This window comes from Neurospora hispaniola, assembly GCF_033458365.1.
Source record: "Neurospora hispaniola strain FGSC 10403 chromosome Unknown B0T23scaffold_9, whole genome shotgun sequence".
NCBI classification, from domain to species: Eukaryota; Fungi; Ascomycota; class Sordariomycetes; order Sordariales; family Sordariaceae; genus Neurospora; species Neurospora hispaniola.
Window position 1 is genome coordinate 240,161 of NW_026944414.1, and position 26,117 is coordinate 266,277.

Sequence of the window (26,117 nt, forward strand, 5' to 3'; positions counted from 1 at the left end):
GACAACAGCCCTGCCGCCCGCCTGCGACAACAGCGGCTGGGCAGTGAACGCGGAAGCTGCTTGGAGCCTTGACTTGGAGCTTCCCTTCCTCAACAACGTCAAACGACCACAACTTCAAGCAACACGCGAACAATATTTTCTTGCGATACCCAAACTAAAATCCAGCGATCAAGATACCATCGCAGTCGCGCAACAAAAACAATTCTGACATCCTGCGAACAAACAATCAATACGTAATCAACACCGCCGCCTAGCTTCATCAACCGCAAACCGTCAAGATGGTAAGCTATCACCACCCATTTGCCCCTCCATCATCATCACCTCCTCCTCACCCTACCTCCCCTTCCTCCATCCCCTAATTATTTCCCCCCTTCCACCTCTAAACCATACTAACACCCGTGTCAAAGTCCCTCCGCATCGTCCCCGCCGACTCCCACTCCTCAACCTTCACCCACCTCCGCTCCATCGCCGCCCCCTCCGCTCCCGGGTTGCACGACACCCTCCGCTCAGGCCTAGCTCCCCACCCTCTCGACTCCGTCAAGTCTTGCTCCTCTTCTTCCTCTTCTGCTGGTACCGCATCCGTAGTCCCCATCTCCTCGCACCCGCTCGAATCGCGCCTCAAGCAATGGGAAGCCACGCGCGAGACCTTGCGCATGGAGACTTTGCGCCGCACATTCGGCATGGCCGAGCCGATTAAACGCCAAATGGAGCTCAAGATTGTGCGAGACGGCGAGTGGAAGCCCTTGGCTTTGGGCGGGGGTGTGGGCATGATGGGCGGCATGGGCAATGTACATGAGGAGATCTTGATGGGACGGGATGGGGATATCACGTGGGAGGATGTGTACACAGGAGAGGAGAGTAGGGCCGAGGTGAGCGTGCATGAGGAGATGGAGAGGAAGTTGAGGATTTCGGCCTAAGGCTTTGATGATATACGGGGTGGCTGGTGTCTGATGGGATATAATGGACGTGTGATGGCAAGTTGGGGAATGAGTTGAAAGTTCCTTACAACTGCCCAGCCCAGGAGATACTTTGAAATCAGCAATACGGCTATTAGACATGAACCACCCCTTTGGTGCTCGCACACAGGCACGCTGTTCGGGAGTACATACATCGGATGTCGGGCATACGGCATCGCACTAGAAGCTGGGGTTCGGGGCCATCTGTCATCGTTTTCCTCACCAAGCTACACAAGCAGTCATGGACAATAGAGCGAACGTCAAAGAGATTCTCATCATTCAATATTTCCCAACGCCCAGTAAACTCGTAATATGTACATGACCACCATACTCATCTCTCCGAGGTCGGTCATCGTATCCATACGCTCTGCCCGCGAGCTCCAATCCCTCATCCATGTGGTTCGGGAGGAGCCCCTCATGGCCCCAGTATTCACATCAGCCACCAATCATCGCCGCACCTCTATCCCATTCTCCCAAAGAAAAAAGAAGAAAAAAAGGTTCCTCCAGCTCTCTCCCACCAATACGCTAGTCAAGCACAGACAACAACAACTCCCGCTGAGTGGGCAATAACTGCTCTCCACACACACCCAATGAAAACATAAACAAGAAAGGAGCGTTGTATACAAGACGCCATTCCCGGTACAGCCCCGTCTGTAAGCAAAGCCATGGAAAAACATATCCGACGAACAACAGGTGAGTGAGCGAAACGAAGAAGGAAGGGAAAGTGAAAACAGAAACATTCCGCCCAAGCCTTCCTACAACAAGAATACATGAAATACATGAAATAGCCAAATATAGCTCTTTAAACAATAACGGCCACTAACCGGCCCCTTATCTGAAATGCAATAGTGACAAGTAAGGGTTCGCTTGTGGATGTAGGACAAATCGTCCTCACCACAAGTGCATTCGTTGGGTACTGAACAAGGGTCCAGCTGGACTGACATCAGGTGTCGGATCTTTGTCGCTTCAAAGGGGCCAAAGACTCGTTCGTCGAGTCGACGCTGGGTCCACTGCTGTTCAGATTGATTTGTCGATATTCAATCGGTATCGGTAGCGACATCAACCGAACCCAATCTGATATCACTCTGATGGTGATATAATAAGACGCTTCGAAACAGCGAGCCGGCAAAGGACGAGATAAGCAGAGAGCATGTTGTGTCCATCCCTCATAGAATAACACAACACCCACCTCCTCCTTCTCTCCTCGATCCTTCTCGCCCGCCTGCGGTCTTGCCGCCTTTGGCGCCTTCGCCGTCTTCTTCCATCATCTCGGCTGGTCGAACCGACATGTGGACGACGTTGGGGGTGTCGGGGGAGAATTTGTATTCTGTTTTTGAAGGTTTGTTAGCATATTTCAATCATAATTGATTTATCAAATTCTCGCCGCAATTATTGCCGCAAACCAATCTATCCCTTTCCATCTCCATTATATCTCCAGGGTCACTTTTCGACACTGGCATTCCCTTTTCCCTTCCCTTATCTATTCCGACCATCACAGAGATCCCCACCCCCCGTCCCCATCCTCGTCTCCCTCCACTTTCTCCCCTCCATCCCTTACCATCATTCTCTCCAATGAAAAAGAAAAGGAAATCGGGCAAAACTCACTCTTCAAACTCTCTTTATCATCCAACAACTTCCCAAAGTGAATCAACCGAATGCTAGTCGGACTCGCCGGCTTCCCCTCCCACTCCTCCCTCCACTCCCTCAGTATCAACTCCTTGACCTTATACACGGAGATGCTGAACGGATCCGGCTGGCCCGTCCCCGCCACGGTCTCAGGGATGTCGACACCCCGTTTGGACAGATACTTTTCGTCGATCTTGTATGGGTGTCGGGCTCCCGTGGGTAGGAGGAGGGTGATGTTGCAGACTGGGGCTTCGGTACTACTGGGTCCCGACGCTGACTGAGATGCTTGAGATATCGAGTCGGGATCGTTGACGGCTTGTGGTTGGGATTCTGGGGGGGAAACTGGGTCGGTTTCGTCCATGACATCTTGCAATGTGACGGGCACGGCGCCGGTGACTGTGGGTATTGATGGTTCGCCTTCCTTGTTGTTCTGGGCATGGGACGGTGAGCCTGTTGTTGCGGTTGTTGCGGAGGCGGTGGCTGGTTGGTTGTTAACATGTTCCATCTGGATTACGCCGCCTGTTGCTGGTGTCGCTTGTTGCTGTTGTTGTTGAAGCGCATCGTCGGTCTCTGGGCGTTTACCGAGGCGTTTTGATTCGGTTGTGTCGGCCATATCGAATGTTTAGTGTAGGTCTGTCGAAAACGATGCCCGGTTTGAAATGAAGTTGATCGTATTCAAATGATTGTTTTGCTAGTAGTTTGGCGGTTGTGGTTTGGAGTGCGTCCCCCCCTGGATGGCACAGGCGCTTCTCCGGAAAATCGATCGAAGATAAAGAGGGTGTGGCTTGCTTCTGTGATGTAGCGTCGACGCGGGTCCGTCAAAAAAGGAACGTTGTTGCTATCAGGTGCTGATAAAACTGAAGTGTGGTTGTGACTAGAGTAAAATTGCAAAATGCAATGTATCGATGGATGCTGGCTTCGCTTCGGTCCTTATTCAGGTCAGGTCAGGGTGAAGGGAAGTGTGATGGAGTGCAGTTGTGGTGGTCGTTGGATGTCCGGAAGCGGCTTCCTTGGTAACTAAGTCGGTGGGTCTCGAGTTCCCTGAGTGGAAAGTGATCGCTGCCGTGGATTGAGACGAAGTGGGTGCTTGTGGTGGTTGATTGCGCACACCCGATTGAATGGACCTTTTGTTCCTTTTCTCCTTCTCTCGGTGGAATGAATCAATGAAGGAAGAAAAAGCAAAGATGGAGGGATGGAGGGATGAATGACTCGATGGAGTGGGAAAGAGAAAATAGCTAACACAACAGCGATGATGGATTGGGTCTTGCGACTTGGGATGATCAATAAAGGTAACTACTGCGATGAGCGGTGACCGCTTCGTGAGTGGTTGACTCGAATATGGGCTGGGTTCTAAGAAGGGAGGAAAAAAAAAAAAACAAAAAAAAAAAGGGTTGGTGTGATGTGTGATGGTTTACGTCCGTGGTTTGGGACAAGATAACGACAACGATGTCGTACAGTAGTAGAGTTTAATTCTGATGCAAGTCAAGTAAGCAATGTACCTGACCGAGCGACTGCAAAATGCGATGCGGCCAAGTTGTTGGTGCGGGCTATCGTGCGCGCTGCGAATGCGGTGCGGGTGGGAGAGATGATGTCTGAGCGGGTACGAAAAGACAAAAGTCGAAATCGAGAACGGGAGGGAGGTTCGCTTTTGTGTGAGCTGCTGGTTGCCCACCTCACTAACCTGGAGTTTGTGGAGGTGGATATCGAATACCGGGGAGGTTGTATTGATGAAACCCAAGGTTAATGACGACGTCTCTGTCTTCCTTCTTTCCGCAGCGTAGACAACGGGACGTCAAGGGTTCCCGCTCTCCGGATGTCTCCGGTCTATGTATTGGACGGTTGAGGCAAAAGCTACATTTATGTTCCGATGCTGAATTCAGACGATGGGCCGCCCGGTTCTGATTTCTGAATGAGCGCATGCGTCTGGCCAAAGCTGAGGCGCGGAGCCGGGGCGGCTGGCCAAGATCGGGGATGACCCTGGATGGGGGAGATCAGAAGCGATTGCTAGTGTAGCGTAGATGTGGTGATGATTGATTGAGTTGATGTAATTACCAGTGCTCGAGTCCTCCAAGACGTCAAACTATGGTAGTGTAGACTTCCCAATAGCCAAAGTCAATGGCCCGAAATCGGAATGAAAAGCCCCGATGAAATCGTGCGGCCCGAGTCCGTACCTAGCGTCCGGTCTCGAGCCGGTCTATCCGCCGCGGCAAAGCATGTTGGAGGTCAGGGACGTCTGGTGTTTTTTTTCCTCTTTTGTGATGACGAGCAATCTCGATGGGCGCAATGGCACCAATTCGGGAGGTCGGGGACTGGACGTGGGTTGGGTGGCCCATCGTAGATTATTTTGATTGGTTGATGCTGTGACTGCAAGGTCCACACCTGATCGGCAAACCCCCGCACAGTTAGTTAGGCCATCATAGTTGTGGAGTTCATGATGCATCGTTGCCAAGTGATTTTCGTCTCGTTTCTACATAAATCACGAATCACGCTTCTTTTCGGGAAGACACTCCTTCGTCAGAACTGCAGAAAGCGAAGGTAATGGCTCAATACTTGGCAAATCAACTTGACTCGCGCTCAAATTTCATGATTGTACGTCAAGAGGAACCGAGGAGTGTCTGTTACAGAAGAACCAGTCGGAAGAGATGGTCGAGTTGCTGCGAACTCACTCAATGTCTTCATGTTCACATCTCAAAAGAGGGTATTGCCTCGGAGTGCCGAATATGAATGTGTACCATCAAATTCTATCACCGCAACCAAATCACGGCCCCTGACCCCCTTCAGACAGTCGCTCTGAGAGACATATAAACAATAATGGGTTAGAATCTTGGCCGACCAGAAAGGTCAATTTGGTTTGCTGAAAGTATACATCAAGCACTCAATAAACGTCCTCCAATCCAGGTTAACCCCATCTACGACCGACCGTTTGGGCTCGAGACACTCGGCGATTTTGTTCTCAAAGACCAGGGGACAGCCCTTCCGAAACGCGTCTTGGAACCCGACCACGTTCCTGGGGTTTACCCATCTTCTTGGTCGTTGTTGGACTGGATCTGGGCAGTATCATTGTCTTGAAACATTACGGTGCTTCCTACTCCACGGGGATTTCAGTGACTGACTGACCACTACTCTAGTATACGATACCAACAGAGGATAGACTCGCCTCTACCTTGTAAGAGATAACATCACACAGGTAGTCTTGATGGGATGCTCAATGTCAAGTTCGCATCTACAGCCACAGAATCTTCCAGCTGCCGGCCGGAGAGTGGCCTCTGAGAGCTGGTAACACCGTCACTCGCGAGTCAATTTGTGTCTGTACCTCATATTGGGTGAACTTTAGGTCACACTGAGGAGGAGCTAGGAATGTCGGGCATGGAGGCTGGTGTTTGATCTTCTATCTGGTTGATGCCTGCTTGCAAAAATTGAGTCCTACAGATTCGACGGGACTCCTCCAAGTCCCCGTCATATCGTGATATGATGCGGACAGACGGTTCATCAAGCGTCATTTCGGCAAGAAATCATGCCAGTGACGTTGAGACGGAAGCACCAAAGATGGCTACAGTCCACGAGCTCCCGTGTGCACCGTTGGAATCCACGAATGCCTGACACCACCGAGGTCAAAATCGTGACCATGGCCACTCTTGTCTTCCAGATCTCGTTTGTGAGTTTGACCTACGAGGAACGTCCAGCTCAACGGGCCTTCCCAGACATCCGATGAAATATGGCAGAGGCACTGCGGTGTGGTTACCAACAGGTTGTCACCATCATGATGTCCTTACTGAGGTCAAGGTCAAAGGTGCGGCAGGCGATGGTGAATGGCGTATATCTTGTCGTGCCTGCCGTCCTAGTCATACAAACAACTTGAAGCGTGGGGCAATCTGGACCCTGGAGCGTTCCTTCCTTTTTAACACTCGACTCCTGGTTGATGTGTAGTGCAGCCAGTCCTCAAGGTTCCCTCACTTGGACTTCTCCTTCCCGCCTTCGGCCTCCTCAGCCTGGCCCTTTTTTCCTCCACAAACTCGCGATAATTTCGAAACCAAATCCACAGATCAAACCAACACATTAAACCCTCCAGAACACGAACATTCTTACCCGCGCAGTCTACCTACATTGTAGTACGGCTTCCATGTGAGTTGTGATTATTATTGTTTTTTTTTTATGGTTTCTCCGGCTTGATTGGAGAGAGCAGCGTCCCCTACAATACCCTTGAATACCCAAATTCTCGTCAATCTTGGCGGCGACATCAAGCTCCCCTCACCTTGTCGTTTCACGATGCAAACAGATCCCCCACCCAAACACCACGGTGACACGGCCCTGAGCTGTGTGTGTCGCGCAGAGCAGTCCTTTGATATTAGACGTGTACCAGCACGTCCAAGGAATCAGTGATGCTGTAGCACTCCGGCTGTCCCCTGCCATGCTGCCACCCGTTGCCGTGTTCCTGAATCTGACTTTGCAATTTCCTGTTCTGTCATGGATCCACGATTCCATAGGGTCGCGTCAAGTCCTTCTTTTCTTCCTTTTTGAGACTACTACGCCTCTCACCTCACCTTCCTTCTTTCTACCTTCTCCTCTTACGGCACTCCAAGCTGACACTCGTTTCACCAGCAGCAGTCCACTCCATTTTCTTGACTTTACAACCTTTTGGTATCAACAGCCAACATGTTCTTCAAGAAGTCTACTGCTGCGGCCGCGGCTGCGTTTGCTGGAGTTGTCGTCGCTATCATTGACGGAGGCGCCTGCGCTCAGAATCAAGTCAACGGTCTCCGTGAGCGCGACGATGGAGACTGGACCACCGTATCGCTCACCACTACCGTTTACGGCACCACGACCCAGACCGTCCAGTTGACTGCCGCTGAGGTGACCAGTACCTCTTGCTGGACCACCACCTATGAGACTACTTTCAGCCCTGTCGAGACCGAGACTGGTTCCCCCGTTGAAGGCACGTACACGTCCATTGCCAGTCCTGGGGGTGTCACTACCGAGACGTCTACCAGCGTGGCTTACGCCACAGAGACCTCCACCATCGACACGTCCAGCAGTGAGACATCCACCAGCGAAGCTCCCACTACCACCGATGTCACCATTATCGTCCCGGCCTCGACTGTTATTGCCAACACTACCACTGACTTGGTCACCTCTCATTTCACGGTCACTGTCAAGAGCGGCACCCTCACTTCCACCATCTGGGCTACTGCTTCCGAAACCATCAGCGTTACCATTCCCAGCAGTGGTTTCCCCCTGCCGACCTACAACTCCACGGCTACAACTGTGGCCAGAACCACGTACACCAACACGACCACTGTTGTATCTGCCACCAGCTTCTTGTCATCCTACACCTATCTTTCCTCCGGCACTCCTGCCTCGGTCGGGTTTAGCACTACTGGCTACGGCAGCCCTTATGCGTCTGCCACCATCACTGCCGGCGCTTCCGTCATGGAGGCCGGCAGTCTACTCGGTCTCTTTGGTTTCTTGATGGCTCTGTTGGCATAGAGTGGCGTCTTTCCTACCTCTTGAACATTCCTTTTGGGGAAGCCATGGATAGTACCACAAGGGTATGATCTCTTCTTTACGGCCTTAGGGACATGAGCTGACCGGTGTTCTAGGTTATGACATCTTCCGTATCTTATGGCCAAGCTTGGCTTACTCCACGGGTGTTGGTATTGCCATGTGAGGTCTGGTGATTTGGTTGGCATGACTGCTATGATTTCATTTGGAGGCCATGTTAGTGACATGGTCGGATAGTTTTTCTCTTCTTCCACTCCTTTGTCTCAAATTTTCAAAAAAATTTCATGACTGTTATGATGTGGATGCATCAGAGTATAATCGGTAATGACTTGTGGTATCTCTGCAAGGCGGTGCGCATGAGATGCTGGAGACAAATGATCTCGGGGGGTCCTTGGGCAGGCTGATGATGAGAGGACAAAAGGGTACTGCATGTACAATAAGCCCTATTATGTTCGAGTCAAAGCAGTAACTCGACATGATTTCCATCCTCTTTAATGTTTCGTGAAGCTTTTTACTTGTTAGCCGATTCCACTTCCAAGTATCCATGTTCCTGAACGGGGATGTAGCCCAATGTTCCATATTTCCTTTTATCATAACATACGGGTATCTCAACTTGACTCATTCCATTCTCCCCGAGTCTCATCCAACTCCATCCCCCATTTCCCTTCTGCGTTTCCATCAATCATCCCATCATCATTAATCTTCCACTTTTCTTCTTTTCGTGATACGCCAATTCCCCCTTTCAAATCCTTAACACCACCCTCGAGGCTTCTTTAAACATACGACCTCGACCCCATACCTCCACCCCCTCTACCCTTCCGCCATCTGATCCACCCCACCACTAACAGGGCCACAAGCACGGCGAACGCCAAGAACTGAAAGACTTCATCCGCAAGTCCCTTCTTGCAGCTCGACTGCAGCCGGCTCCAAGCCGTCTCCGCATTCGGGTCCCCGTACAAAATTCCATAGTACCAGTCCCCCTTGTACTTGCGTTTACCTTGGTTCAAGAGGTTGTTGTCAAGAATCTTCTTAGCCTTGGTGGGATCGGTGCAGGAGAAACCGCGGGTTTCGGCTGCCCAGGCCTGTTTTCTGGTGTTAGTATCAGAACAAACAAAATGGAGTGAGGGAGGGATAACGTACAATACCACCAGCCAACAACACCAAAGCACCAATAGCATCGGCGCCTAGTACCACGATATCTAGAAAAGAACCAATGAACAGAGCGGCGATGCCCAAAAGCCCTTCGAGAATGGCGTAGGCGCCGGTAAAGACGGAGTATTGCGTGGTGGTCGCTGCGGAACCGACTTTTTGGGCGGTGATGAAGTGGGCGGAGAGACCGACGATTACGGCGCCGAAGAGGATCTGGTTGTTTGCGGAGAGAAAGGTGTTAGCTGGTTTGGCAATTTCGATAAGGGGAAGGCTGAATACCTAGGTAGATATAAGTGTAGAGTAGGTAGGGTGTAGAGAGAGGAAGAAGAAGTGATGAGTGTAGTAAACTTACCTGAAGGCCACGAAGGCCGATACATAAACCGGCGAGCATCTTATTTTGTTTTTCAACGACAAGAGTGAAAGGAATAAAGTGATAATGGGAATGTTTCAAAACAAGAAAGAAAAAGGAAAATGAAAACCTCCCGGTACTTGGAAAAAGCATGGGAGAACACCACCTTTTGTACCTCTACGTTATAGTTCTAATCCAAGAGTCTCAACACAAGGTAAGGCAGGTAGTGTAGTATCAAACGGCCAAGGCTATACTACATACCACCCTCGTCTGACTAGACCCCATCTTTTTTTTTTTTTTTTTTTTTTTTTTTCTTGAACTACCTCCCGCTTCTGCCAGGGATTAAACTCAACAGTCCGAGCCAAGGAAAGATAGAAAAAATCTCGTCATGTTAGAACTAGGCAACTACCTACCTACCTTACCTAGGTAGACAACAGCCGATCGGCAAAAGTCCCGAATCTGGGAACGCGGGGAGGTGACCGTGACATCGACGGAATGGAGATGGAGAAGCTGACCTGCATATTCTGAAGTTTAGACTAGTGTACATCGATGGTATAAATAAGAAGGCTGAGCTCCGTGGCTTAGGTTGTTCTGCTCTGTTCATGCAGTAGCGTTGTTCACTTCTCCCGCCCGAGCCGCCCTATAGCATTAACGGTTACCTACATCGCCTTACTCGGACTTGGACTTGATCAATCAACTCTTTCGTCCAATCGAACTTTCTGTTATGAAAGAAAAATTAGTGTAAATGCGAGCTCGCATTTAGCTGGCAGGCTGAGGGGTCAGGCAGCAAGAAAAACCACAGCCAAACAGACAGAGAGACACACACAGCCGAGGGAGGGGGACAAAACCCACAAAGAACCGTACATTAGGCCCAAGTCCAACACTACACTCGAACAAGCCAAGCCTCTCTCAAGCTAGGTACATATAGGCCAGACAGACAACGAAAAAAAAAAAACGAAAAGGGCTTGGGACAATCAAGAACTCTGCAAATGGTACTATTTTGGAGGAAATACGGGAATAGGTACCTGATAAACCTCTAACTGCAGTACATGATAGTTCCAATGTAACCCCAATCTCACGATCCGCCGCTGGTGCCTAGCGTTAGTCTTGTTAGTCTTGGTTGCTAGTACTACGCTGGTACGCTCCATACTTTGCACTAACAAGTGTGCCTAGGCTGTCTGTTGTTTGTTACCCCTGAGCCGACTGGGTTGACAGCTTGTGTGTGATTGGTTGGTTTGGCTTGGCTGGCTTGGGTGTATGTAGTATTCGGAGCCGTCTTCCCGTGACTTAGGTATGACTCTTTCTCTGTCAATGGAGGGAGCTTCATGAGAAGTGAGCTTGGTGCTTTGAGCCGTATTCGGTTTTCCAACATAACACAGATTTGGAAAACATGAGGTTCCCTGTGCAAGCAAGCGAACGCGCAAAAGACACCCTCCCTCCTTCCCTGCCAGAGGCCTCGAGTAGAAGATGGATATTGCATTCTTTCCAAAACGTCTTGGATGTATAAAGCAGCTTATTCCTACCTCTACTAGAGGTCCATAGCGAGCGGTTACAAAAGAGGTTGCTGCTCCAAAAGGGATGTTGCTCAGATAACTGATTGTAACAAGTTAACAAATAGCCAGGGTCGTGATTGTCAAGTTGCCAGAACCTTGATTAAGGTTTCAAGCTGTCTCCTTTCTTCCCTTTCCCTTGCCCAATAATGTATCACCAGGGAGCTTTGTCGGGCAAGAGATGCTAGGCATCCCGTTGAAAGAACCGGCAGTTCTCGCCCCACATTCGCTTTTTGGGGTTCGTTTTCGGATGATTCCGCCTGAGGGTCGTTGCCGGGTATAATCTGGGGTCTATCGGCATGTCCATGTGTTGCTACCGTTACTTCATCTCTTCATACAGTCAATTCTTTCCCGAGTGAAGATATTTTCCCCGCTCAGACAGATACAGGGTCGCATAATGTATCGTCATTGGTTTCGTTCTACCATTGTCCATTCGATTCGAGGTCTCATAACGACAATGCTGGCACAGCATATTCCAGCGGTTCCCTGCGCACTTCCCAAGCAAGCCAGTCGGATCTCGTCGTCCTGTATTCACCACGTTAGCCTTCGTTTTACCACACTCTCCCCCAGGATCACTTACGGTAGTAGTCCCATACTATTAATCTTCCACACACCGACCGCCAGCGCCAACACCTGCATAAGCACATAGGCCGCCTTCACCTGCAGAATAGACCCCCGGTTGCTGTCCGTCTCGAATCGCTCAAAGGCCTGGTTGGTCGACAACAAGCCCATGATGGGGTTCTTGAAGGCCATAAACACCATCATGATGCTGAAGATCTGGAGCGAGTTGCCGGACATGTACATCATGATGAGAGTCATGGGCAAGTTCTTGGCGGGCGCGAGGGCGACTTCCCAGGCCTTTTTGAGCTTGAGCTGGTCCATCTTTTCGGGGGAGGGTTGTTCGCGGGGGGCGGAGCGGGAGACATCCTTCTTCTGTAGGGGCAAACAGGTTAGCGGGGAAGTTCTATCATGCGTGACGATGGGGAGTTGTTGCTTGCCTTGGAAGGACCAGATACGGCTTGCGACGAGTAGCCTGGGGGGTCGGGGATGCTGGCAGGCTTGGACTTGTAAGGCGGTGGGTTGGCGAGGTCGGTTACCCATCTGGGGGCGGGGTCGGCAACGGGTTTGAAGTCTGTCATGGCGGGCGTTGTGACTGTGTCGTCCATAGAAAGTGAAGGTATTGGTGATGAGAAGTGGAAGCTGGATTGCGATGACGCCCAACGTGTAGTGTACATAGGTAGTGTACGTGATGGAGTCCGTGCTTCGGTAGCTTGCCCGTCCCTGACTTCCACTTCGGTCTCTGAGACAGGGCCCCACTAGAGGTAGTTGAGCCGCTTCCCGCCTTCCCCACGCTGGCCGCTGAGTGGTGGGGACCGTGCGCTGTTGATGATGCTATGTACCGAGCTCCACTGAAGCGTGCCAGTCGTTCACTGGCAGAAGGCGTCGTCCAGTGGGCGTTCACGCCAAAGCGGCAGGTCCAGGTCTGCAGGGTCCGCGATCGCTGACCAGGAGGTGCCGTAATTAATCGACCCGACGGTTCAGGGGACGCCCCGACCTGACCGGTGAACAGAACCATGATTATTTTCCATCGTTACCCTTGAACTAAACATCATCTTTTTCGTTGTCTGTCTGGCTCGTTGGAGTTTTGTTTGAAGACTAGGAGGCTGTTTCATTCCCATCAACTACGTACAGCAACAAAAAGTGGGAGGGTTTTATGCGCCGGAACACATCTTCACCGAGCCTACCGAGAGAGTGACGACGACGAACATCGCGATCCTCATTCGACGACAATTAATCCCCATTAGTACTCCAACACTCGCGCGACAGACATCAAATTACTTGACTCGACCTCGAGACTAAAACAAAGAGGAGGACAAGCAGCAGAAAGAGTGCCTGTGACACCCTGTTTCACCTGCTTGCTGTACATTGGTTGGCTATTATCGACTTGACGATATCGCAAAAACATATCATTGTGTTCCAGAGCAAGAGGGGCATTTTCTTGCCTAGCACACCACCCACCACACCTTACGCCCGCGCCGAGCTCGTTTGCCATTCGTCCATTTTGTCGATATCGAAACTATTTTCGTTGCATCGCAAGCATTCATCGGCACCGGATTCGAATCGGCCAAAACAGGAATAGTTGTGAGGAGGTTGTGGACGACAATACCAGACTCTACAAGCAGCCAACAACATGTCGGCCGCACAAGGAGGAGGAGACTCCAAGCTGTTCGCGAGGGTAAGATGAAATATCATTACACATGTTACGCTGCTCGGGATATGCCGTTGCTTTGTCTACCACCACCACCACCCCTCCTCCCATTCACCATCCCAGCTCAGCTTCCTTCGCGTATCTCCCCCCTCCCTTGCTTGCTTGTTTGTTTCTCCTCGACATCGCGAACATCAATGACCGCAATGATGTTTGTCGCATACCCTATCCCGCCGAACATTAGCTTACCACAGACTCGACAGGGCAAAGTAGCTGAGCTACGCCTCGAGCTGAACAGCGGCAGCAAGAAGGACAAGAACTTTACCCAAAAGAAGATTGCCCTCAAGAAGATTGTCGCCAACATGACCATGAGTAACAATGACATGGTCGGCTTGTTCCCGGACATTGTTGCCTGCATGGCCATCCAGAGCTTGGAAATTAAAAAGATGTGCTTCTTGTATCTGGTCAACTATGCGAGGATGAAGCCAGAGATTGCAGTAAAAGCAATTCCGGTTCTGGAGCATGTAAGTCACCACCACGCCTACCTTTTGTTGTGCAATAATATAGTTAGTCACTAACAAAGACCAGGACATGGAAGATCCAAACCCCCTGGTGCGCGCCCTCGCCCTTCGGACCATGTCTTATATCCACGTGCGCGAGTTCGTCGAGGCTACTGTGCCACTAGTGAAGCATCTTCTCCGCGATATCGACCCCTACGTTCGCAAGACGGCGGCTTTCTGCGTGGCCAAGCTCTACGATCACGATAGACACATGGTTGAGGCTTCGGACCTTATCGACAGACTCAACAACCTCTTGAGAGACGATAACCCGACAGTGGTGGCCAGTGCACTGGCGAGCTTGATGGATATCTGGGAGAGGAGTGATGCTATCAAACTCACTATCGACTACAGCAATGCCTCCAAGATGGTGGCCATTCTGGCCGACTGCTCCGAGTAGGTTATCCCCCTTGCAACACAAGTACGGTCTGCTGACAACACCCACCAGATGGGGCCAAACTTACATCCTCGAAGCCCTCATGTCTTATGTCCCCCAAGAATCCGGCGAAGCTCTCCTTCTCGCCGAGCGTATCGCCCCACGCCTCTCACACTCCAACTCCTCGGTAGTCCTCACCTGTATCCGCGTAATCCTTTACCTCATGAACTACATCTCCGACCAAAAGCAAATCTCGGCCCTCTGCCGGAAACTCTCCCCACCATTGGTCACCCTCCTCGCCAAGGGTCCCGAAGTGCAATATCTCGCCCTGCGCAACGCCCTTCTCATCCTCCAGCGCCGCCCCGAAGTCCTCCGCAACGACATCCGCGTCTTCTTCTGCAAGTACAACGACCCCATTTACGTGAAGGTGACCAAGCTCGAGCTCATCTTCATGCTTGCCAACGAGAAGAACATTGACGAAGTCTTGACGGAACTACGCGAGTACGCCACAGAAATTGACGTCCACTTTGTCCGCAAGGCTGTCCGCGCCATCGGCAAGCTGGCCATTAAGATTGAGCCAGCGGCCAAGCGGTGCATCAACCTGCTGCTCGAGTTGGTCTCCACAAAGGTTACCTACATTGTGCAAGAAGCCACGGTAGTGATCCGCAACATCTTCCGCAAGTACCCGAACCAGTACGAGTCCATCATCGGCACCCTCTGCGAGCACCTGGACTCGCTCGACGAACCCGAAGCCAAAGCAGCCATGGTGTGGGTCATTGGCCAATACGCCTCGCGTATCGAGAACTCGGACGCCCTCCTCGAAGACTTTTTGTACTCCTTCGCCGAAGAGCCCGTCGAAGTCCAGCTCGCCCTGCTCACAGCAACCGTCAAACTCTTCATCCAACGTCCCACCAAAGGCCAGGACCTCGTCCCCCGCGTACTCAAGTGGGCCACGGAAGAAACCGACAACCCCGACCTCCGCGACCGCGCCTACATGTACTGGCGTCTCCTCTCCACCGACATGGAATCCGCCAAGCGCATTGTCATGGGCGAGAAGCCCGCCATCACCGCCGAGTCGGAGCGTCTCGACCCCGTCACCCTCGAGGAAATGTGTCTCAACGTCGGCACCCTCGCCACCGTCTACCTCAAGCCCGTGCAGACCGTGTTTCGCAACGCCCGCCCGCGCAAACTCCCAGACTCCCCGTGCCTCCAACGCCCCGACTACCTCGATTACGCAACAGCCCACCAACTGCCCAACCCCAAATCCCTCTCCCAGTTCGGCCAAGGCCACCAACCGTCCGACTTTGATCCCCGCGTGCCTGGGTCCCGACCTGCTCCCCCTTCTTCTGCCAACAACACTCAGAGTCAACAAGGAGGGAACTTGGCTCAAGCGGTACATGATGCGGACGCTTACTTTACGCAGCAAGCGAACCAGCAGGCGGCGGTTAATGATGCGGATGCGTATTTCGCGCAGCAGATGAGGCAGATGCAGATACAGCAGCCCGGCGACAGTTTTGGTGGGGATGCGGGACATTATGGGTATGGGCAGGGGTACGTAGTCAGTCAGAGCTCGGCGTACCAGCCGGGGATGGGGGGATGAATGGCATGGGAGGGATGAATGGGGCGCAGGGGGATTTGTTGTTGTGAGACAGTGTGGTGTGAGGAGTAACTAGCTAGCTAGGAATGGAAAGGGGGATGGGGTGGGAAGGGGTAAGAGTCGGAAGAGAGGAGAGACAAGGTAGTAATGTAATAGACAGACTAGGAGTTGGGAAGCGTGGTGAGTGTGAGTTTTGGTAGGGTGGTGGGAAAAGATATCCAGTCAGGTTTTTGGTTGTAGATAATGTGAATAAGAAGTAATATCCCGTCACTTTGTATGTTCTGGTGTGTTCTTAGGCGGGTGTGAAGCATTCATGTCATATCACTACAAGACGAAAAAGTCAAAGGCGCGAGCGCAGGACCACTTTGTATGTTCTAACCGTTTATTGCACTGAAGATCATCTTGAGAGAACCGTAAAACGCCAATTTAACCATATACGAACTAAAAACCGAAAGGGAATATTTTGCAAGAGAAAAAAAAGGAACAGAACGATTACCAAACAAATCCGGATATGTATATGTCCGTAAAGCCCCAATACTTGAACCCATCCGAGCCGCTTTAAGCCAGATTGAAATCCTTGAAAGTCCACTTCTCCGTAACCTTTGTCTTGGCCTGCTTTTTGAAGGGAATGTGCCTCCTCGCCTCCACCTTGCCTCTAAGCAACATATTCCTGTACCTGTCTTTCAACAGATTACCCTCCGGCTTGAGCAGTCTCAGCGAATCCTGCAGCTCATCCGGCAAGACCAGCTCCAGATCCTTCTCGGGCAACTTGAACTTGCCTAGTTGCCTACGGCGCAGCTCGACGTCGTCATCCTCTTCAATGCTAGCATCGTCCTCTTCGACATTGTTGGATTCGGCTTTTTGGAGAGCAAGCTGCCTCTCCTTCTCGGCCAGTTCCTTGGCAATCTGCTTGACCCGCGCGGCCTCGGCCTCCCTCTTCTTGATGGCCGCCTCGTGCTTCAGACGCTGCTCCTCGGCCTTGCGGCGCTTGATCTTGTTGCGCTGCGCTTGCGTCTTGCGCTCCGGCCGCTTCTTCTTGTTGGCCAACCCTTCCGCGTCGCTCTCGGCCCCTTCCCAGGCGGAATCATCCTCCCACTCCGACAGCTCGGCGCGCTTCTCGGCGGCCTCGGCCTCGGCGCGCGACTTGGCGGCCGCTTCGGCCTTGAGACGCTCCTTCTCGAGTTCCTCCAGCCGCTTCCGCTCGGCCTCCTCGGCCTTGCGCAGCTCCTCCTGGTAGCGCTCCGAGTAGTCGGTGAAGGCGGGGTTGTACGACTTGTCGCCCTTGGGCTTGGGAACGGCGGGGAGCTGCTTGCCGGTGGCGGCGAGGGAGATGGGTTGTTGTGTGAGCGTCTTGGGCGCCTTGGGCTTCTCGACCTTGGGCAAAAAGTTGAACGTTTCCGCGGCCTGCTGCTGCTTCTTCTGCTCTTCCTCCGGGTCGGCCCAGGCGTCAAAGGTAGCGTCGACGACTTCGACCGTGGTGGTGTGGTGGCCGTCGGCGACGCGCTTCAGGCGGCTGAGTTCCTTTTGGGTGACGTAGGTGGCCCGCAGGCGCTTGGAGGGCAGGACGCCGTCGGTGACCTTGCCGGAAGTTTCAGAAGCCGGGCGCTTCTTGAGGGAGACGGCAGAAACGGCGGAGCGCTGGGCGAGGATCTCGTCGGCCTTCAAGGGCTTCTTGAGCTGCTTGGGGAGCTTCTTGGTGATTTCGGTGTCGGGCTTGACGTCGATGGCGAAGAGTTCTTCGGAGGTCTTCTCGGCAATGACACCACTGTTGTGCGATAATTCACGTTAACCAATTGGTGTCTTTTGGTGATACTAAGCATCAAAGAAGGAGCACCGTACCCCTTGATGATCTGGGCGTTCAACTCATCGAGACCCTGCTCGACCTCTGTAACGTCGACATTCTTCCTCCACGCCTTCTTGCCCTTTCTCGACGGTTGGTTGTATTGCTTGGGGGCTTCGGGATTGCCCGACAAGGGTTTTAGGACGGGCATTTTGGGTGTGTATGGTGGTGTGTTGTGCCTGTGTTGTTGGGTTGACGACTCGAAGAAATCAAACGAGTCGGCGGAGGTTCGAGGCAGATAAGAAAATGGAAATATTGATACCTCGAAACCGCCTGGAATTCTGGGGTCTCCTCTGCAGTCAATCCAACTGTCCAGTGGGGTGTGCAACTCAAAATTTCAGCGGCGACGGGACAGGAGGCAGCGATAAGATAAGAAAGAGACAGGACAAGGAAGAGCAACTTCAACACAAGCGGCATCCAGCACTTCCCTTCCCCAGCCGTGCTCAGCTGGCAGTTGGAGCAATTCACCAATCAGACTCCAAGCTGCCTCGGCCTCTGGACAAATCCAATGACGGCCGCCAACGAGGCTTCCATTGGTTGTCTCTGTCCTTTTGGTCAAGTGAAGTGTCGAATCCATTTGTCTGGGCGCAGAAAGGCGGCGGGCGGCCACTGTTTCCCTCCACTGATGGCTTGGCGCGGTCCCCTTTCTCTCGCATGAGTCCGCTTCGGGGAAGAAGACTGGACGGACTGTGAGGAAAAGAATAAAGTCGCAAGAAAGACTTTGTTGTTCGGACTTATGCATACAAAATTAATAATAAAAAACGTAAACTTGTACACACGTGCATACGGAATGTCGGTCAATCAATTAATCTGATCCAAAAAAAAAATATTGAATGTTCAGATATTTTCTGCTCTTTGTGGTTTCAACTCTTATAAAACGATCTCTCGACCCGATTTTTGTTTGGTTAAAACGAAGACGGACTGCAAAGACCCCAGCAACCAAGTCGGCAACGAGACCCCGACTGGATCCCAAACACCGACCCGATTGTCCTCCAAGCTCCCTTGTCATCCACCCCCCGGCCACCACGCCCCGTCCGTCGCACCACTGAGACCACTCAACGCTGCATGATCAGTCTCCGGCAACTCTCCGCCGCCGTCCATCTTCCACTTCGATCCTTTTAGGTATCCCTCGACCAGCAGACACCTACCTAACTCTAGACCAACTCCGACCGCCTACACTACTAAGCTTTCTGCCACTTAACCACCACCACTTCCTCCAAAGTCCGAAAGCTTCCTCCCCTTGACCGTGTTTCCGAATACCTTCAGCTACCTACCTACCTACCCCGCCAAATACCGTTAATCCGCAAACACATTCATCACAATGGCGCAAGCAGGCGGGTCATACAACAACCCCTTGAAGAAGTTCAAGTAAGACAAGATACCCGACACTTTTGCAGACAATGCACTTGACAAGTCAAATGGAAGACAAAACAAGTCAAGATGCTAACCACTCTTTCTCCTCGCCAGGTTGGTCTTCTTGGGCGAACAAAGCGGTATGCCATTACCTCAACCTACAACACTTTCTCCACGATGCTCTCCGAGACACCAATGCTAACTCAACCATTGCGCGCAAACAGTCGGCAAGACGTCGCTCATCACACGCTTCATGTACGACTCGTTCGATAACATGTACCAAGCCACCATTGGTATCGATTTCCTTTCCAAGGCATGTTCGATCCCCGTGTCCCGTTAATTTTTTTACCGCCCTTCCTTCCCAGACAGACGATGCGCGACAGTTGCAAACACCAAAGAACTAGTAGATCAAGGTGAGAGCGTTTGGCTAACTTTACGGGAAAAAAAAAAAAAAGACCATGTACCTCGAAGACCGAACAGTCCGTCTACAGCTCTGGGACACAGCCGGCCAGGAGCGTTTCCGCTCCTTGATCCCTTCGTATATCCGCGACTCGTCAGTGGCCGTGGTAGTTTATGACATTTCGAGTATGTTATGTTATGTTATATCTTTTCTTTTCTCTTCCGCCTTTCTTGACCATCCTCTCTCTCCCCAAATTCCCCCTCACCGCCTTCCACCCCCGCTATTTCCCCCCTCCTCCCCTCAAGCCACCAATTTCAAAACCTCCCCCAAAGAACAGGACACTAACATTCATAACCAACACCAGACGCCAAATCCTTCCAAAACACACGAAAATGGATCGACGACGTGCGCGCCGAGCGCGGCAACGACGTGATCATTGTCTTGGTGGGCAACAAGACGGATCTGAACGACAAGCGCGAAGTGACCACGGCGCAGGGCGAGGAGGAGGCCCGGCGCAACAACCTCATGTTTGTCGAGACGTCGGCAAAGCTAGGCCACAACGTCAAGACGCTGTTCAAGAGGATAGCCCAGGCCTTGCCCGGGATGGAGGGCACCGGTGGGGAAGGTGCCGGTGGTGCGGGCACGGGGGCGGCGGCGACGAGGATCGATGTCAGCAGTAAGGAGACGGTGGCGCAGGAGGGATGCGCTTGTTAAGACTGACTGGACTGGTCTGACTGGTCTGGCGGCCTGGTGCGGTTTGATCTGCTCTCGTCTGGTCTGACCGGGACAGAACAAGTTCACGGTGTGGGGAGACTAACCATCTTCCTAGGGAAAGGGGGTACTGAAGAAGTTGAGGGGAAGAAGACAACAATGGGGATGACGATCATGTTGACGATGTTAACGAGGTTAACGATATAATGGGGTAAATATATGATGAGAGAATGAGATGGAACATGATGATGATGATGATGATGGGGGGTGGGGGGAGGGAAATAGAGGTGGGTGGGCTAGACAACCTGACAAACGGGGAAGCAAACTATAATGAGAAACTTGGCTGTGCTTTGTGCTTACGGTTTGGCTGGCTGGCTAAAGCAAGGCGATCGGAGCATTAGCATGCGAAGGAAGGGGTTGGTTTGGTTTTGTCGGGTCTTAACGCTTATAATAATACAAATGATAAAAGATATAATACTTTGTATCTAGTTCCTGAGTTGAACCAACTGTGTCTTTTAGGTGTTGTTTAGAGTTGTTGTGTTGTCGACTGAGTGCAAGATGGAATCAACGAACGGGTAGTAGTCCAAGATTGACCTTGGATATATCCTTGGCTAGGATACCTAGTCAGGTCTCGAGCTACAGAGGTCAGTCACGTTGGCAGAGACAGAACGAGTAACTTGTCGAGTCAGAAAGTACTGAGGATTACTACTATAAAACAAGACAAGACATGACATGGCAGAAAGAAAAACAAACAAGTACTTCATATTTTGGGTCTCCCCGTGTCTATTAAACGCCAAATTCGCCGATTCCAATAAAACCGAAAATATGCTTTGCTACTAAAGGTAGACTGATTGATCCCCCCTGAAAACCATGGTTTTGAATGTAATGAATCTTTCCAATGACCTGTAGCGACCAACAACCAACCAACCAAGCAAGGGGTATAAGCAAGCCCCGAAAGCAGCCATCGCTCGGGGGGAGGATTGTCTGTCCAAAGCCACAGTTACTGTCCTTACAGTTAGAGTGTTGGCTGTTGGTCAACCAATTGCTGTCCTGTCCTCTTTCTGTTCGTTCCGTCTTTTCTACACCGGACCCGTTCGTCGTGTTGGGCTTTGTTGCTGGTGTCAACTAAGCAGGTCTCAGTGGCGAGGAAGGGCCGCCGAAAAATGCAGCAGAACCCTCCCCGCATAGGGGTATCGACAGCCGCGGGAGCAAGTTCGTCCAAAAAGCAAACGTCTAGTGGTCCCGAGAAAAGAGGTGGCTGGTTCCGGTGTTGGTGATGGTGGTGGTGGTGGTTGGTGGTGGTGGTGGTCGCGGTAGTAATAGTTACTGAGACTCGTGCGCTCAGTCGGTATCCATCTCGTCATCATCGTCCACGTCCTCGAAATCGTTCTCGTCATCGTCATCCTCATCGACCAAGCCTCCACCAGCGACGCGCTCCGAGATCTCTTCCACGCCGCCGTCTGTCCTGACACGGAGCCTCTTGACCTCGCCGCCAAACGCCTTGGTCTTCTTGCTGGCCGCCTTCTTGGCCAGCTCCTCGCGCTCGAGCTCCTCGACGTCCTGGCCCGTCTCCTGGGCGAGCTCGGCCAGTCTCCTCTTCTCGGAACCGCGCAGGCGCGGGAGGAGGTGCTCGTTCTCGGCGACGAGCTTGCGGGCGGCGGCGACCTCGCGGGCGCGCTTGCCGGCCATGCGGCGCTTGTAGAAGATGCGCTCGCGGCGCTGGCGGATCTCCGAGATACGCTCCATGGCCTTGACCGTCTTGGCGAAGAGCTCGCGGTCGTAGCGGACGGGCACGTTGCGGCGGGCGGCGAACTGCAGGGTGCTGTCGACCACCATCTCCTTGCCGGCGTTCTTGCGGTAGGCCTTGGTCCACTTGAGCTTGCGGGGGTTGCGCTTCATCTTGAAGTTCTTGTGGCATTTGGAGCGGCAGAAGCGGAAGGACTTGCCTGCAGCATGTGATGTACCCTGGTTAGCAATTGGCCTTGACGGAGAGGTTGATGATGGGAACTGAAGTATGACAAAAACATACCATCGTTACGCATAAAGGTAATGCCCTTGGAGGGCCAGGCCGGACGGCCGCAAAAGAAACAAGGATCGACACGCATCTTGACGGGTTATGTGGGTGGTTGTGGTGGTGGTGGTTGAGGAGAAGCAGCGAGCCGGATGAGGATGGGCTCGTTGTCTGTTCGGGGGGGGGGGGGAGGAGAGGGGGAAGCAAGCAACAAAGTCAACAACAGCGAAACGGTCCAGGGCGCCGCTTCTGAAAATTTCTGGATGTCGGTGTTGGAAAAGTAAAGTGGGGCGGAGGGAACGCTTGGCTTATCTTAGCGCTATCGTGTTATCAGCCGACAAGACTCGGGTTAGGGTTGAGCGTGCATATACGCCAGCCCAGACGTTTCTTTTCTCTTGATTTGACTTTGATGGTTCCCGATGATCGATTCGGCAATTGCGGCTGCTTACTTTTGATGCTCTCTCCACAAGCGAGGGCCATGATGCTCTAGTCAACGGGCATGTTTACTTTTCCCAAATCAGCGTGTTCCCCTATCAATCCATTACTTCTTGAGCTCACGGTCTCTTCACTGCAACAAGGTTCAGTGACTAAGGAGGCAGTGGTTTCTGTTAACAGGACTTTCGCGCACCCTGACATGCCGCCTGGGCAGCTCTACCCTCCTTCTACCTCATCGGCGGCTGCCGATGACTAGAGTGACACCCATTGAGTTGTTCAGTATAGTGTATCATCGTTGTTCGTGATTGCAAGTTTACCATGTCTAAAGAACCCGTTTCGAGTTGTAAATCTTCAAGTTCTTTTCGGAGGCCGTGGCGAAATCGGATATTGAATTGTCTGCCATGTTGCACAACGATCAAGACCTTCCGGCAGTAGGCGAGGTCTCCGTCGCGCCAGTGTCTGTTGAAGGTGACAAGGTCTTTGTACAAGAATCAAGAACTCCACAAAAACAGAAGTAGTATTCCTTGAAACTTTGTTGCTCTGTTTCCGTCTTCCAGACCGAACTGCAATTGACTTTCCTCACTCCTTCCCCAATCACAGTGCTCCTTCCGTCTCACTCACAGTTGAGGTCGGGTGCTGACCGAGAGCCCCATCAGATCCACAGCGCTAACTCAAAAATGCGGGGATAAAATCTGGGGAAAGCGTCAAAAGTGGAGTCGGATTCCCCTGGGGCTCCACCAGACTAGCTCCTGCCCTGCGACAGTAAGGGTCTCGAAATCGTTCTTTCTCGATACAGACAGTAGGAAAGCGAAGATATCGATATCTCTTTCCAATCTAGTGTCGGTAATTATCCCATGGTATTTCGCAAGTCTTTGTGTCCAACTCGTTGCATTCTTGTATGCGATGGTTCAAAATTACAAACACAATGCTGGTTCCTCCCCAGCCACAGCACACGCGCACCGGACCACTCCTCGCTCCGTGGTGCCATCAGACATCGCAGAATCAGACGACGGAACTCACAGACGGGCCGCTGTGATACAAAAGTGACGTCCAGCCACACGAGATGATTGGAGTTTGGATATTGCCTGCCACTCCTACCCCGCTCAATCCTGGGTTACACCATGCCTCAGCCAGACGGTTCCATGTCTCGAGAAGCCGTTAGACATAAATACTCACAACAGAAGAAGGAGTGGAGGAGGTGCAGGCGAGAAAGGCGGAGGTGAGCGGTGGCTTCCTGTCTGGACCGTCCACTTGCTGCAAGTGAAGGCAAACCGGGGAGGGGAAGTGGCACGACAGGAGGTCAAGGCTTGGGCATCTCCCCCCAACAAGATGGCATCGAGTTAAGGACACTGCGTGGAGAAGGAGAGAAAACTACCACCAGGACCCTGACGGTCTAATAAACAGTAACAAGACCTGCTGCTTTGTGTTGTGGTTCCCATTTCTGCCACATAAAGGGGACTCCCGTCTCTCCCGCTGTCGATATATCTGCCTCTCCTCCTCGAAAACATTCATCCTCGTTCCATAGACTTGTACAGACACACGAGTAAAGAGCAACCTATAACACTCGAAGAGTACAGCATCAACTGCTGATCAAGCAAAGAACACTCAACCACAAGTAGAGGTACGTCTGTGATCCATTCCGTGGTCACTCCTTGAGTATTATTCATAGATGACACGGCTTCATGTGTGGGCATCAAGAATCATCATCATCGCAGCCATCTCTTCCTTGTCTTCATCAACTACATCTCCTCTGCTCACCATCCCACACATGTCACTGCCTCATCTTCCCTCCACATGTAACCTTACTCGACACAACACACTAACCCAACCGCAGCATCTTCCCTCAAACAAACAAACCCCCAAAACAACCACCAAAATGGTCGTCCGTATCCCTGCCGCCGGTATGACCGAGTACATCTTCTTCGGCGCTGCCGGCGTCGGCACGCTCGCCCCGCTCGCCATGGGCATCCCCGGTGCTGAAGAGCGCGTGGCTCGGGCGACGGCCAAGTGGGCGCCCCGATGGGAGCGCAACATCAACTACTTTACGAACCACGTCCCCGTCGAGCGCGGCATCCAGCGCATCACACCTCCCGTTGAACGCGCCGTTCATCGCGTCGAGCACGAATTGCCTCTCGAGAAAGCGGCTGTGGCTACGAGCCATGTCGCGGAGAAGAGCATGAAGCCGTTGGAGATGATTAAGCACAATTGGACTATGGAATGAACTTTTGTTAATGTGATGAGGGACGGACTAGGGGCTGGACAATGGATGTGGACGGTTTGTAACACGGCATAGCCGGAGTTTTTGGAAGGGAAGGTCGTTTCTGTACTGAATGAATCATGGGTTATGGGTTATGGATCGGGATCATGACGGGACGGGATGGGATTGACGGAACGGCGAACAATGTCTTGGTTTTCCTAGCATGGAGATAATGACAAGAAAGGTTACTGTCGGTGGTTTGACCATGATGCCTTTGTCCAAAGTGGCAATTACCACTTCTTGTTGATGGCAGCAGCAGTCAGTGGTCCAGTGGAGAGCGTCGAGTAACCGATCTATACATGTATTCTTCCAAAACATGTAACTTCGAGTCACTCCATGAACCTACGTGCACGTTCGTCCTGTGGATTCAAAAAAAAGACGATCATGATGTCCTTTAACTTTCTGTCCCAGTCGGAACCATGTCGATAAAAGAACCCCTTCATCAGTACCATGTCTCCGGAGGACGTAAGTAAGGCACGATATTCCTACTGCAACCTCACATGGGCGAGCTCCCGCGCCGTTGAAAACAACTAGGTGATGGAGACCATACTGCAGTTTTCAATATTTAACTTGTCAGGGGGATACTAGTTCCTGGAAGCACATTACTGTCAAGTTATCTCGAGTACACATGAAACTAACACATCTCTAGGTAGGTATCTAGAGGTAGCCTTCGACATCAACTGTCCAACAAGCAGCAAGAGGCCGAGCATCACACTGACGATATCTTATAGTGAAGTACTGTTCGGTGATGGGCTAGGAAGGGCACTCATAGCCGTCTCTCGGTCGATATACCTCTAGGTACTTGGTGATTGCAGGACGCAGAAGACCGTGGGATAGGTAACCAGTTTTCACTATTTTCTGGAGACTGGCATTTTTGTCGACCTTTCGTCATGTTGTCTTGCACAAAAATGACGGGAGCCCTGCCTTGAAGAAATGACTCGACATCCGGGTGTGTTAGTGAAAATCATGACTTCCACTTGGCAAGGGAGAAAACAAAAAAAAAGGTAGGTTATGGACATCTGCAGGACACAAAGGGTTGGTTGTCCGTGAGGGTTTGGTAACGATGAGCAGTGAGAGGGTTTCGAAGCATCTTGGGCTCAACGATGTGAAGATCCGGCAGATTCTTGGTGGTGATGTTGGGTAAAGGGATAGAACCAAAAGAGATAGTGCCGCTGCTTGATGTCAATAAGTGTATGTTTAAGAGGAGGTTGCGGTCTTGGCGATCCAGCTACGTGGATGGATGCT

At 51.8% G+C, this 26,117-nt stretch overlaps 10 protein-coding genes across 10 annotated transcripts; 5 read left to right on the forward strand and 5 right to left on the reverse strand.

Moving 5' to 3' along the window:
• Window positions 1-96: 96 nt before the first annotated feature.
• On the forward strand, window positions 97-1,234 carry B0T23DRAFT_366132 (proteasome maturation factor UMP1-domain-containing protein). Its single transcript, XM_062836385.1, has 2 exons — window positions 97-281; window positions 408-1,234. Exons 1-2 carry the CDS (start codon window positions 279-281, stop codon window positions 915-917), a joined length of 513 nt encoding a protein of 170 aa, XP_062688576.1. The 5' UTR covers window positions 97-278; the 3' UTR covers window positions 918-1,234.
• Window positions 1,235-2,122: 888 nt separating this feature from the next.
• On the reverse strand, window positions 2,123-3,195 carry B0T23DRAFT_325426 (ubiquitin-related domain-containing protein; the record flags this gene model as incomplete). Its single annotated transcript, XM_062835508.1, has 2 exons — window positions 2,123-2,283; window positions 2,562-3,195. The coding sequence occupies 2 exons, from the start codon at window positions 3,193-3,195 to the stop codon at window positions 2,123-2,125; spliced, it is 795 nt and encodes a 264-aa protein (XP_062688577.1).
• Window positions 3,196-6,848: 3,653 nt separating this feature from the next.
• Window positions 6,849-8,066, forward strand: B0T23DRAFT_326172 (uncharacterized protein; the record flags this gene model as incomplete). The annotated part of the gene is made up of 2 exons (XM_062835548.1): window positions 6,849-6,897; window positions 7,231-8,066. 2 exons carry the CDS (start codon window positions 6,849-6,851, stop codon window positions 8,064-8,066), a joined length of 885 nt encoding a protein of 294 aa, XP_062688578.1.
• Window positions 8,067-8,854: 788 nt separating this feature from the next.
• On the reverse strand, window positions 8,855-9,621 carry B0T23DRAFT_407906 (marvel domain-containing protein; the record flags this gene model as incomplete). Its single annotated transcript, XM_062839243.1, has 3 exons — window positions 8,855-9,163; window positions 9,222-9,443; window positions 9,583-9,621. The coding sequence occupies 3 exons, from the start codon at window positions 9,619-9,621 to the stop codon at window positions 8,855-8,857; spliced, it is 570 nt and encodes a 189-aa protein (XP_062688579.1).
• A 1,954-nt stretch (window positions 9,622-11,575) lies between these two features.
• Window positions 11,576-12,268, reverse strand: B0T23DRAFT_407907 (uncharacterized protein; the record flags this gene model as incomplete). The annotated part of the gene is made up of 3 exons (XM_062839244.1): window positions 11,576-11,654; window positions 11,710-12,062; window positions 12,128-12,268. The coding sequence occupies 3 exons, from the start codon at window positions 12,266-12,268 to the stop codon at window positions 11,576-11,578; spliced, it is 573 nt and encodes a 190-aa protein (XP_062688580.1).
• Window positions 12,269-13,409: 1,141 nt separating this feature from the next.
• Window positions 13,410-15,893, forward strand: B0T23DRAFT_366141 (adaptin N terminal region-domain-containing protein). Its single transcript, XM_062836386.1, has 3 exons — window positions 13,410-13,859; window positions 13,924-14,288; window positions 14,341-15,893. The coding sequence occupies exons 1-3, from the start codon at window positions 13,533-13,535 to the stop codon at window positions 15,866-15,868; spliced, it is 2,220 nt and encodes a 739-aa protein (XP_062688581.1). The 5' UTR covers window positions 13,410-13,532; the 3' UTR covers window positions 15,869-15,893.
• Window positions 15,894-16,206: 313 nt separating this feature from the next.
• B0T23DRAFT_456760 (ribosome biogenesis protein Nop53/GLTSCR2) lies at window positions 16,207-18,354 on the reverse strand. The gene is made up of 2 exons (XM_062841269.1): window positions 17,705-18,354; window positions 16,207-17,630 (listed from the first exon to the last, which is right to left on the reverse strand). Exons 1-2 carry the CDS (start codon window positions 17,854-17,856, stop codon window positions 16,424-16,426), a joined length of 1,359 nt encoding a protein of 452 aa, XP_062688582.1. The 5' UTR covers window positions 17,857-18,354; the 3' UTR covers window positions 16,207-16,423.
• A 672-nt stretch (window positions 18,355-19,026) lies between these two features.
• Window positions 19,027-20,172, forward strand: B0T23DRAFT_326157 (GTP-binding protein ryh1; the record flags this gene model as incomplete). The annotated part of the gene is made up of 5 exons (XM_062835546.1): window positions 19,027-19,073; window positions 19,173-19,198; window positions 19,283-19,386; window positions 19,514-19,643; window positions 19,823-20,172. The coding sequence occupies 5 exons, from the start codon at window positions 19,027-19,029 to the stop codon at window positions 20,170-20,172; spliced, it is 657 nt and encodes a 218-aa protein (XP_062688583.1).
• Window positions 20,173-21,473: 1,301 nt separating this feature from the next.
• On the reverse strand, window positions 21,474-22,367 carry B0T23DRAFT_366147 (ribosomal protein L24e-domain-containing protein). Its single transcript, XM_062836387.1, has 2 exons — window positions 22,199-22,367; window positions 21,474-22,115 (listed from the first exon to the last, which is right to left on the reverse strand). The coding sequence occupies exons 1-2, from the start codon at window positions 22,272-22,274 to the stop codon at window positions 21,511-21,513; spliced, it is 681 nt and encodes a 226-aa protein (XP_062688584.1). The 5' UTR covers window positions 22,275-22,367; the 3' UTR covers window positions 21,474-21,510.
• A 2,124-nt stretch (window positions 22,368-24,491) lies between these two features.
• B0T23DRAFT_326409 (uncharacterized protein) lies at window positions 24,492-24,836 on the forward strand (the record flags this gene model as incomplete). Its single annotated transcript, XM_062835558.1, has 1 exon — window positions 24,492-24,836. One exon carries the CDS (start codon window positions 24,492-24,494, stop codon window positions 24,834-24,836), a length of 345 nt encoding a protein of 114 aa, XP_062688585.1.
• Between the last annotated feature and the right edge of the window lie 1,281 nt (window positions 24,837-26,117).